Source organism: Triticum aestivum, chromosome 2B (assembly GCF_018294505.1).
Source record: "Triticum aestivum cultivar Chinese Spring chromosome 2B, IWGSC CS RefSeq v2.1, whole genome shotgun sequence".
Lineage (NCBI taxonomy): Eukaryota > Viridiplantae > Streptophyta > Magnoliopsida > Poales > Poaceae > Triticum > Triticum aestivum.
This window is the reverse complement of record NC_057798.1, coordinates 34,755,673-34,768,422: the sequence shown is the minus strand read 5'-3', so window position 1 is coordinate 34,768,422 and position 12,750 is coordinate 34,755,673. Positions and strand designations below refer to the sequence as shown.

The window sequence follows — 12,750 nt, the reverse complement described above, 5'->3', positions numbered from 1 at the left end:
TATAGTAGTAGCGTGGGTGCACCCGTGCTACTGCTAACTTTTTACTAGTAACTAGGGTGACATCCGCACTACTACTAACTTTTAAGTTGTAGCGTGATAGTAGTAGCGCGGGACCCTACGCTACTAGCAGTCAGTTTACCCACGTTACTGTTAGGCTTTTCCCTAGTAGTGGGTGATAAATTACCAATCATTAGACAAGACATTCAAGCTAGTAGTAGCCTAGTACCACCAAGGTGGCTCATACATGAATATTTACATTTTTTTCCCCTTCTTGGCACAAAGGTAAACTAGAGATAAAAAAAGACATTGGTTTTGCAAGGAAAGTTAACCCCATCAAGCAGCAACTCTAATAGGTAATAATTAAATGTTAATTCACCAAGCCAACATCCCCATATCATGGACATAAGCTATATATCCCATGTAAACGTGTATATAGCCAAAAAGATATATAGCGGCGAAACCTAATACTCAATTAGTTACTTAGAAATTTCCCGAAAACTCTCCAGATTCTATACAAGACAGGAAAGAGAACATCTTGTTCCTCTCTACCAAGGTATGAAATTACATGCACATTGTACCAAACGAAAAATCTCCACAACCGATCCTTGCTCCGCAGAATCAATGGCAATGCTCAAGAAGAATTAGCAACAACGACGGTGCACTTTGCCGCATGTTGACATTGGCAGGACTTCGACGCCATCCTCACCTGGTTCTTTGAGATCAACCGAAACATGTTAGGAATCTAGATAGAAATTCACATCTTGCAATACATCAATTTGGCCTTTTGCTTACCTCCTGTGATAATTAACTTCTCAGCCCGCGCAATGGAATGTTCGTTCAAGTGCGTGTCGATGCTTGACAAGATCTGCTCGTCGAGGATCAATGTTACTCTTTTTCTATTTCCTTTGTTTTTTCATCACCTAGGCATAGCTTCAGTCTTCAACAACTTTGCTCTTTGCATATGTGTGCGTGTGTGTGTGTGTGTGTGCCTCTTAGTTGTAATTTCTTCTACAAGTTACAGAGAAGGATGAAAAAAGTGCACAAGTGGCTGGTTCCCATGCCAAAACCGCGACATGAGTCACACTTCAACATTATATTCCTTGATGTGAACTCTTTTTCATTTGTTCTCGCAATTAACTCCCTCATGTCAAGGGTGATGTTTCAGCATACTAGATGAGTGGTTCTTGGCTGATGAGAAGAGATGAGTGGCCAATCTTTATATAGGTCCTTGCTAGATGAGTGGTTCGCGGTAGCATTACACTAATTATGTCACAACTCTAGTAATGATAATATACTGAGGCTTTTTAACATGCTTTATTTTTGTGGTTCTTACTTTCATGTGTATGTACATATTCTCATGTTTCCATCAATAAGCAATACAAGTACAGCACCACCTACCACCATATGGTTTCTCGGTAGAGCAGTGCATCTAGCTAACTTTGAGCTGAAGTTGAAGCTAGCAATGTAGGCCCTTTTCAATACTTGTTGAAACAACGAAGCTTACAAGAGTTATAAACACAAGACAAAACAAATATTGCTTGAAACAAATATTGCTTGAACTAGTGATACCATCATTAGTTCAATCAGATAAACAAGTTTTTCAAAATCACATCACTTTTGGAAAACCACTTCATTTGCTTCAACAAAAGAGGGTTTGTTTAAGAATGTTAGGCTCGCCATTAGACAAGACCTCCAAGCTTGTAGTAGCCTGGTACCACCATTGGTTTTGCAAAGAAAGCTAACCCCATCAAGTAGCAGCTCCAACAGAAACAAATTAAACAGTCACAATTCACCAAGCTAACAACTCCATAACATGTACAGCTATATATCCACCTGTAAACTTTTACATGGCCGAAAAGATATACAGCGGCAAACCCTAATACTCAACTAGTTACTCGGAAGTTTCCCGAAAACTCTCCAGATTCTATACAAGACACAGGAAAGAGAACACCTTGCTCCTCTTTACCAAGGCATGACATTACATGCACGCTGTACTACCGGAAAAACCTCCACGGTCCATCCATGTCCCACCAGAAGTGATGGCAAATGCTTAAGAAGAATCAGCGTCAGCGTCAGCGCACTTCGCCGCCTGTTGGCATCGGCAGGGCTTCGACGCCATCCGCACCCGGTTCTCTGAGAACAAGCACAAAGTGTTAGGAATCTGAAAAGAAATCCATATCTTGCGATACATCAGTCTGACCGTCTGCTTACCTCCTGTGATAATTAACTTCTCAACCCGTGCAACGATATGCTTCCCATATGTGTAGTTCTTCAGTTCGTTCAAGTGCACCTTGATGCTTGACAGGATCATCTCAAGGTGTTTGTCATCACAGGTCTGAAGGACTTTCTGTACGACATAGTTGCCAAACTGATCCTTCATCAGTGTCTGCATAACAAATGGGCAAAGTCAGACTGAAGTGCGCTGAAACCATTAAAGAATAGGTGTGCATCATGAAAAAAATTGCACAGCCAATAATAGAACACAGTAACAAATTAGAACCAAGGTTTGTCTGATAACCAATGACACAGAAGACAAGCACGCACTAAACCTGCAAGACTTTTGCAGACACTATCAACTCATGTATTGTCTAGCCATACAAAAAGAACAACACATTTTGGGGCTTTGATAAATTACTCCACTAATCGAAAAGTTAGCAGTGAAGATGCTCAGATATTTGTAGCAGTGAATATACTCTGTAGTCTATGAGTAATAGGTTAGGTTTGTACGGAAAATATGTTTACATATAACAAAAATGTATATGATCTTGGGAACACATGCTGTGGGCGATTGGTTTTGCACGGGCAGTGTTGATGACTAATAGCCAATCTGGCAAACTGAACTCAGTATCACCTCTCAAACAGTTTGATTAGAATAGTAGTGCGTGCATGCACAGTGTCGTAGTGAACTGGGACAAACCTGAAATGTTTGACCACAAGAAAATATCTCCCTTATAAGGACATCACGCTCTTCAGGAGTTCCGTAGGTCAAACACTTTTCAATGACATTAGATGCATATTTCTGCTGGCTCAAGATAACCACTTGCCCTGTGAGCTTCTGAATAATGGACGACCGTTCCTCTGGCTTCCCATGTTGCAAGACATGCTGAAGAGTAAGGGTTCATCAATAAGTACCTAACATCAACACTAGGTGGAAAGCAGCAATAAAATGGACTGAACAAATACAAATGCATCAAATGACATGGGAACTTTTACATGCTTCAGTTCTCAAATGGTCTGAACAGATTACATGGCCAGACTGACAATGAGATAAGGACTGCATATTGCTAACATAACTTGCTTTGGAGCACCAGCATTGGAAAATTGGAATGACTATTAAAACCCCTATAAAGGGGTATACTATGTTTATTTTTAAATGATACTTCAAAATCCTCATGGACAGATATTATCAAATTAGATAATATGGTATATACAGAAGTATTAAGTTTGATATTGCAAGATTCATCATGGACTATTACTTCTGCAATGCATAACTACATTTATGTGAGACAACATGTTCTATATGGTCAAAGTGCCGTCATGTCCTAAAAGACTTGCATTTTCAGTCAGAAGTACATCGTTAGATTTATCATAGTTAAAAAAGGCACACCCAGGCTCTAAACCACAGTAAAACGCCTTGCGCTTAATGTGTGCAGAATTGCGCTCAGGCGCTCGCTTTGTCAGAAAAGCATAACGCGGTGGCAAAACATAAAAGTAAAGCCTAGCTCTTTTTTTAACTTCTGCAATTTATATAATAAAATGTACGCATGTAATGTACAAGACTTTATTTAAAATAGACTAACATTTTAATATTGAAAAACATGCGGAAACTAGGTTGTTAACTAAACAAGTCATGTTCAAGTCTTGCTAAAAAAATGTGTATTATTTATCCAAGTATTCCTAAAACGAGCTGGTCTTTTAATTGAAAAGGAAATCCCCTGCAGATAAGTGCAAAATTATTTGTTATTGGATCAAATAGATTTTACACACTTCAATATGAAAGAGACATACAACTGGCAGCTAGTTAAGGAAATGTATCCTACTGTCAGTTCACATGATAAATGCAACACAACCTTTCTAGTTAGGATGTCACTCAGAAGTCAGAATTCAATAGAAACAAATTATTTTGTCAGCAACATATGCAGATTATTTGGCTGGACCAGTGGCTTAGGGCTGTACGATGTATAAATATCATACAAGTCAACACAGAAATAGAAAACTATTCCAGTATATACAATACATATACAGAGTGTACTGAAATACCTGAACAACGTAGTTCCCATATTTATCTTCAGTCAAGGCAAAAGCATGCTGCACAATTTCATTCATCACAGCACTTTGAGTCGCCGGTTTACGGCAATGCTCCAAAACTCTCTGCAAATACATAATACAATCTTCTTAGTTCAAAAGGGACTAATCTAACACTTTAAAAAGAAAAAGAATGTGCAATTTTTGTACCTGAATAACTCTACAGCCATATTGGTGAGTGCAAAGCTTACAAATTTGTGATAGTATAGGCTCTATAACAAATGGAATGCGATCTTCAGGAACACACTCAATGCACTTCTGGATTACATGGTTGCCATTCTGATCACCGATACAATCCAGAACAGAATCCATGAGCTCATAAACTATAGCAATCTTTGTGTCCATATCAACTACCTCAATAACCTGTCAATACTGAATATTAGGATTTCATAATTTAAAGCATGCTAAAGATATATAAAACTCCATTGCAAACGTGCCATGTCAATCAAAACCCCAATGGATGAGAACTACCATTCAATGCAACAACTCTTAGAAGTGAAGAACAGGTGCTCCAAAATGAGTAGAAAGGGAGCATGCTGACATCTATACAGACCAATAATGATTTACTACTCAATGGAACAGGGTAAGAAAAACACCAGTCAATAAATTTACTACTTCGAAAGGAGTAAAAACTCAACAATGCAGCACTGTCTCTGAACCTAACCTTTGTTTAGTATGGGTATGACAAATCAATGAGTTGGAGTTGGTCATCACAATGTCAAATGCCATCGGAAGACAAGAAATCAGGTCATCACATAACAACAAATGGATGGCCTCGTGAACAACCAAGACATCCTTGAATGGCTGTCAAGTTACTACTAGCAGGCTCAAAAGTCAAGTAAACTGAAGATTGACCTTTTGGAGGTCTAAGTATGGCTGTGCTGTCAAGTTACTACTAGCAGCAACATGGAAGTACCAGAATTTGGTGGATTATCTCATGTACAAACAACTGGAGCATCCAAAACAAGGTCAGGGCACAAACTAAATCGAAAGATAAATGCATTTTTGTGAAATATGCAGTACCACATAATTTTGTCACAAAAAATGGCTAAATAACTCACAAACTGCTTTCTAACTACCCATTCCTACACTGAATTTTGATTACTCAAAAATCAGAAAAATTCTTTAACACTGAATTTTTTATGGGTTGCGTTTTTGGGACATTTACATAAAAACAGAAGGAACAAATTTTGCATGACACTGTAACAGGAACAAATCGTTAACATTAAACTGACCTTTTGAACAACTCTGCAACCATACATCTGACCGCTTAGAGCCTTAATATGGCCATTGAGTTTATCTGCTAACTGTTTCAGCTGGCTCTCCGTAGCAAACTCAAAGAACTGTGAACAGTGCATCACAGGCATCAGTATATCCCAAAAAACAAATAATCAATAAATTACCAGGACCAGTTGATGTACCTTCTGGATCACATAATTACCAAACACATCAGTTGTTAGAGCAATAACATTGGCCAGTATCTCTGGAAAGATCTTTTCCCTATCCTCAGCAGATGCCTCTTCTAGTTTCTGTTGAATAAACCGACTGCCATGTTGATCCACACTGCATTAAGATAAAAATGAGATGACTTCCACAGAAATATATATTGAACTAAAAAGCCAACTGCGGAATAAAACAACAATATACCTGACGTTCATGACATGGCCAACTGCATCAAGTAGCTCCAAGGTTTCATCACTGTTTCTATCAATAGAATCTATGCAGTGTTCTACAGCATTATCTTGATTGCTCTGTAGGCCCATATTCCTACCAGCTGGCCTTCTATTAACAGAGAAGAGTCGTGATTGCTGGTCACCGTGACATGGAATGCTCCCCAAGTTAGGATGAAACTGCGACCCTAATCTTTGCGCCCTTGAAGAGGGGAAACAAGGCTCATCATGATAGAGCCTGTTACCACTATAAGAGAGACCAGATTTTGGTACATAACTACTTTCATTCTGCAGACACTGCCGGGCAAACTGATCCTCAAGGTATACCCTACGACTCCTAGCCAAATCCAAGTCTGTAATGGTGTTGTTTCTACAGCTCAAGGGGTTTATCATATTTGTCGTAGCTGCATCACGGAGATAATTGGCCTCCCCACGCAAATTGCCTGACTGCATCAAAGTTAGCCTTTCAGCAAAAGACAGTTGATCAACATTATCCATGTGATGGTGATTCATCCTTGGGACATTGGGGGCATCAATTGAACTGTTCTGCCTACGGAAACAATTTCGACGTGTCGGGCGAAAATCCATGTGCTTGGACCTAGGTGAGTGAAAAACATTACCAGCTGAAGGAAGCCGGCTATCATCAGCCATATTAGAGTTGAAATATCTGCGATGCATATGCATTTCATCAAGCAGCTCTTTCTCATGACTCCTTTCATCAAATGATGCCCTATTAGATAGCCTCAATCCAGAGAAAGTATCTGAAAGATCAGATTCCGAGAGATAAGTAGAATCAAAGTCCCTTCTGCCAAAAGTGTTGATCTTTCCCATGTCTGGCCTGAAGTGATTCTGATGCCCATACAATTCAGCATCATGTTCTGTCAATGTTGAACCCATATCAAATGTGGAGTGGTTTGGTGTTGCGCCAACACCGTGAACTATGCTTGGTCTAAATGGCTGCCCATCAAACCCTCTGGTACCATTAAGCTGGAGGCCTCCTGCACCTTTAGATAGTAATGCAGAGTTACCATAATGGTCCTGAAACAAAGAACACAAAACTTTATTAAGTGATGTATCAATTATGAACATGAACAGCAAAACTACATACATCTGAAATTGGTGTCTTTATATGAGATGCATTTAGTAAATCAGGATAGATGCCAAAGCTTTTGCTGATGAAATTTGCACACACCAGTTACACAATCACAGAAGAACAAATACCAAAAGTTAAACTACAAAAAAAGGAAGTTATGAGGACGCAAGTGCAATGAGCTCACACAACATATTCCATGACAGAGTACCACAAGTCCATTGCCTAAACGTGTGGAGCAGCATGGGTTAGCATGGGTGATTTAGTACAAAACAAGGGACAATTCGAATATAGATGTGACAGGGAAGAAGTGATAGGTAGAGTTGTGCCTTTGGTTTGCAGAGCATGAACCAACTGCAAACCCTACCGTATTTCTCTTTTCTTCACCCAAACCAGCTACCTTCCTCTCAATCCCTCTCCTTTTCCAGAGAGAAAAGAGAAAATAAATTATCAAAAATGTAAATGAAAAAGGGCGACATATTTGTACACTTAATAACTGACCAAAAATCCAAAACCTTGCTTGCCACATATAAGCTTGATGATATTTGCCACTCATTACATCACACAGAACGCACTAAGTCATACTGAAACAAAGTAGTCAACATAGGCAGCAGGTTATTAATACCTATGTTAAACAACCCGTGCTATATTTAGACTAAAGCCGAATGGTCTTAACCACATTGAAAAGAAAAAATAATCATCAAACTAAACAAGAGAAACAGGGCATCTACCAAAGCAGATGCCACGTTTCCCCCACGATCCAACTCATCACGGTGAACAGACACATAAATCGCAACTCAAGTAATTGCCAAGCAGAACTAACAATGGTTACCATTGCAAGCTAGGCAAAATTTTGACAAAAGATGTTCCAGCTGAATTCCTGCAGTACTCAAATATACTTGTTAAAAACAGGACTGCACAACCAAGAAGACATATGGACAATCAAATCAATCAATAAAAGCCATAGACCACATATGGATCCAAACATTGGAACCAAAACAGTGGTGCTTGCCTGCATCTGTAACATTAGAACCGATATACAGGACAAAAACAATGAAAAAGAATCAGGCTTCTGCCAACTTTAGCACACAGAGAGACCTGAAGCATCCAATTTCAACCCCCGCAGACGCACGAAGCGGGGCATAATGTACTCAATCGGAACCAATCTATGCCGTAGCCCTCGCTCGCCGGCATCTGCTCAATTAGACTACCAATCTAGCAACCTTCTTTTTGCGAGATAAACAAAAAGACGACAAATTTACAGCCACCCTCGCGCGAGCAGGAGAGGAACTAGCGGCGCACAGATCGAAACTAAATCCGACGGGAAGCCCCCTGCTAGAGCACACCGATAGATGATAAGTAGTAGATCCAATCTACACCACGCACGGCACGGCACGACGCCATTAACCAGCAACGGAAAAGCACGGAACAGGACAGGATTGAAGCATACAGAGCCAATCAAGAAACAGCGGCGCCGGCCTTTTCTTTACCTGGTCGATGACCCCGCGGCGCCTGCTGACCTCGTCGAGCCGGGCGCCGAGCCCGCCGGCCCCGGAGAAGAACGAATCCCCGCCGCCGCCGCCGCCAAGAACCCCCTCCGCCCCAAGCAGCGCGCCGTCCATGGTCGGCGGCGCGCTGCCGCTGCGCAGCGGGTCCCAGCCCCACCCGGGGTCGTCCTCCCCGCCGTGCCCGAACGCGCGTCCGGTGCCGCCGAACGCGCCGCCGCCCATCCCGCCGTTGCCGAACGGGCCTCCCCCCATCCCGCCGCCGTCCCCGAACGGCGCCATCCCGGAAAGCCCGCCCCGCGCCCGACCTGCAGACCGGCACCGAAATGGCTTTGCGGTGGCGGCGGCGGCGGCGGCGGTGTGGCTAGGGTTAGGGGTTTAAGCGGGGGCGCGGGACGGGGGAGGGAACGGAAAATTTTGGGGAGCGGCGGTGCGGTGGGGTGGCAGGGCAGGGAATGGGGCCCTGGCCCTGGGGTGGCGTATATATAGGCGTGGCGCAGGTCAAAGGGGCGGGCTGGGCGGATGGATAGCGACGGCGAGCCGGGGACGGACGGGACAAAACGGCGCGGCCGTTACTGGCGCGTGCTGGGCCGGTGGGCGCGGGTCGCCGGAGCCGCGGCGGGGCCGGCCCCGGCTGTCAGCGGAGGAGTGGAGTAGGGATGGATGCGGTCGTCACGGAAGGATATGGAGCGGGGGGTGGCGTGTGCGGGGCTGCGCGGCGCCGTTTCTGCTTTTTCTTTTTTATTAATAATAATAACAATAACATGGTACATACGCAACCGCGTTCGGACGCGCATCACCGGAAATTCTGAAATAAATCCGGAATAAATGCGAGCAGTGGAACTTGACTCCTGATGGGCTAGGATAACACTGTCCGCCTAACCATCCATCCAACCATAGGATAAAGCAACTCCACCGAGTAGGGCTCGAAAGCCGGGGACTCTCCTGGCAAAGAATCTGAACGATCTGGGTTATTTCTGAGAAAGAAGAAGATGCAAGGCATGTATATATCCAAGCCTGAAGGCGACGTGGAGTGTTATTATTATCGTTACTCCAGAGAATGGGAGGTTGCAAAATGCGAGATCTGTAATCTAGATGATTCTGGTTGAAGGGGGCGATGCAGCCTAACGGTTACGAACTTTTTGTTTGATGCAATGAAAAGGGAAGGAGGTGACCAGGTTCGTGCGGGCGGGGGCCGGGTTGGGGTGGCCCTTGGCTCCCCTGATCACCGTCGAAGCTGCCATGCGTGCGTTTGTGTTTTTTAAAGACCTGCTTGTTGATATCCTTCTTGGCCCTGGTATAAAAATCAGTCAACAAGTGGCTTTCAATGAGATGGACATCAGTCAAACGGGTGCCTTTCAAGGAGATCCATATCGCTAGTCTTTCTTAATAACAAAGAAAACGATGTGTTGTATTCGTGCTCTTTGATGTCGGTTCGGGTAACAAAGAATGCCGTTTTGTTTTAAATATGGTGGCGCCCTCATGTTAGGGCTTTGTTGACGGTGGTGTTCCGTTAGCGTCTGGTCCGGTCCAGACGTCCGTTTGTCTCCCCTCACGTACTCCTTGGAGCGACCGTTTTCGCGTGCATGCGCCATGCGGCGTATATGTCACTTGCGCGCCGAACGTTACGTTGCGTCTGCATGTCCCATGCACGTATACGTCTCACGCGGATCACGACACCTCGGAGCGCCTAGCGTGTGTCTCCACGCGCGTAAGGGGGTAGTTACACCTAAAAAGGCATGCCTTCTTAATTATTGATGCCTGTATTGGGAATCTGATGACGACAACTACAAATTTGGTAGTTTTGTCGGGTTCTTCTGATCGAGCGGCTATGGATTGATAACCGATATTAGTGGGTTTATCTATCGTGGCTTTCAGAGGAGGACGGAATTAGGGGGCAAAAACTTTGTGTCATGCAGATATTGGTTATGGTGCCCACCATAATGGTTGACTTGGGGCAAGCCGGTGCTAGGATCTAGGAGGGTTCATGTGATGGTTGATCCGATCAGGCTCTGATGGTGACCACTGAAGTTGCCATTCGTTCACTTGTGTGTTTCAAAACCTACATAGAAATCAGTCAACAAATACCTTTCAAGGAGATCCATGTCTTTCATCTTTCTTAACAAAGAAAATGGTATGTTGTGTTTGTCTTGTTTGATGTCTGAGGTCAGGGTTATCTTCGTCGGAGGCTTGCAGGAATCCATTTGTTTTAAATATGGCGGTGCCCTCATCTTAGGCTTGTCGGCGGCGGTGTTCCGTTAGCTGCTGGTCTAGTCTAGGCGTCTGTTTATCTCCCCTCGCGTACTCCTTGGAGACAGATTTCACGTGCATGATCCATGCAGCGTATACGTCACTCACGCACCAAACGTTACACTGTGTTTGCATGTCCCATGCACGTATACATCGCCCGCGTAAGTGGGACAGTTACGCCTAAAAAGGGATGCCTTTTTAATTATTGATGCATGCCTCGGGAATCAGATGACGACAACTGCAAAATCAGTACTTTTGTGCAGTTCTTCTTCCCGAACGGTTATGGATTGGTAACTGGCGGTTGGGTTACCTATCATAGCTTTTGCAGGAGAACAAAATTAGGGGACAAGAACGTTGTGTGATGCGAATATTGGTCATGGTGCATACCGTGATGGTTGACTTGGATGGAACTGATGCTATGATCTAGGAGGGTTCCTGTGATGGCTGATCCGTTTGGGCTCTGATGGTGACCACTGAAGTTGCCATTTGTTCGCTTGTGTGTTTCAAAGACATAGATAGAAATCAGTCAACAAGTACCTTTCAAGGAGATCCATGTCTTTCCTATTTCTTAACAGAGAAAATGGTATGTTGTATTTGTGTTGTTTGATGTCAAGGTGACGATTATCTTCGAGAGAGGCTCACGAGAATCCATTTTGTTAAATATGTCGGTGCCCTCACGTTAGGCTTGTTAGCGGCGATGTTCCATTAGCTTCTGGTCCAATCTAGACGTCCATTTATCTTCCCTCACGTACTCCTTGGAGCGACGGATTTCACGTGCATGATCCATGCACCGTATACATCACTCGTGCATCGAACGTTACATTGCATCTGCATGTCCCATGCACGTATATGTCTCGCGCGTAAGTGGGGACAGTTACGCCTAAAATGGGACGCCTTCTTTAACCATTGATGCACGCCTGGGGAATTAGATGACGACAACTACAAAACGAGTACTTTTGTCAGGTTCTTCCTCCCGAACAGTTATAGATTGGTAACTGGCGGTGGTTGGGTTACTATCTTAGCTTCCGCGGGAGAACAAAATTAGGGCACTGGAATGTTGTGTGGTGCAAATATTGGTTATGGTGCATACAGTAATGGTTGAGTTAGGTGGAGGTGGTGTCAAGATCTAGGAGGGTTTGTGTGATGGTGGGTGGCATGGAATGGGTTGCCAGTACAAAAAACGTTGGCCATCATCACAAATTGTATGGTGGTGGTGGTGTGTCACAGGTGGTGCGCTATTTCGGAAAATGGAAATGATGGGGTTTGCTTTTGTTTTCTAAGGCCTGGCTGGTGAGACCTTCTAGGCCTTGGATAAAACACACACAACAATTACCTTCTAAGAGAAGATCCCAAAGATTGCAATTGAGTGTATCTTGTCACTAGCATAGAAATGCTTATCAGCAATCTACGTCAGTGACGCGCCTTCAAAGAGACACGCCAGTGGTATTTGCCCAAAATACCGGTGGCATACCAGAACGAGCACACGCCATCAATAACAGCTTGCTAGTGGCGCGGCGAGAAGTACATACGCCACCAATTCAAGGACCCAAGCAGGCTAACCCTCGTGTAATTTATCAATGGCACAATACCTTAAGACACACTACTAATGTGCCAGCTACTAGTGGTGTGTGCATGGGCCGTGTGGCCCTAGGTTCCGATCGATGGTGATCGTTGAAGTTGTCATTCGTTCGTTTGTGTATTCAAAGCCTTGGTTGGTGTTGTGAGATCTTCTTGGCCTTGGGTATAGAAAGTTAGAAACTACTCATCAAGTACCTTTCAAAGGAGAAGATCCATGACATTCATCTTTCTTAACAAAATGGCCGGTTGTATCAATGTTTTTTGGTCTCGAGGTCGGGGCTATCTTCGCCAGAGGTTCGCGCACGAGATCCATGTCCTCGCGGGAATGTTGTTTGTTTTAAATATGTCGGTG

At 43.7% G+C, this 12,750-nt stretch overlaps 1 protein-coding gene across 2 annotated transcripts; it reads right to left on the bottom strand.

Annotated features, from left to right (window-relative positions):
• Positions 1-1,752: 1,752 nt before the first annotated feature.
• On the bottom strand, positions 1,753-9,034 carry LOC123043325 (pumilio homolog 2). Of its 2 annotated transcripts, XM_044465742.1 has the most exons (9): positions 8,556-9,031; positions 5,953-7,013; positions 5,727-5,868; positions 5,541-5,648; positions 4,456-4,668; positions 4,261-4,371; positions 2,918-3,103; positions 2,212-2,386; positions 1,753-2,133 (listed from the first exon to the last, which is right to left on the bottom strand). In XM_044465742.1, the coding sequence occupies exons 1-9, from the start codon at positions 8,850-8,852 to the stop codon at positions 2,051-2,053; spliced, it is 2,376 nt and encodes a 791-aa protein (XP_044321677.1). In that variant the 5' UTR covers positions 8,853-9,031; the 3' UTR covers positions 1,753-2,050. The 2 variants fall into 2 exon arrangements, with proteins under 2 accessions (XP_044321677.1, XP_044321678.1); XM_044465743.1 differs by lacking the exons at positions 1,753-2,133; positions 2,212-2,386 and having other exon boundaries at positions 3,010-3,144; positions 8,556-9,034.
• Positions 9,035-12,750: the final 3,716 nt, after the last annotated feature.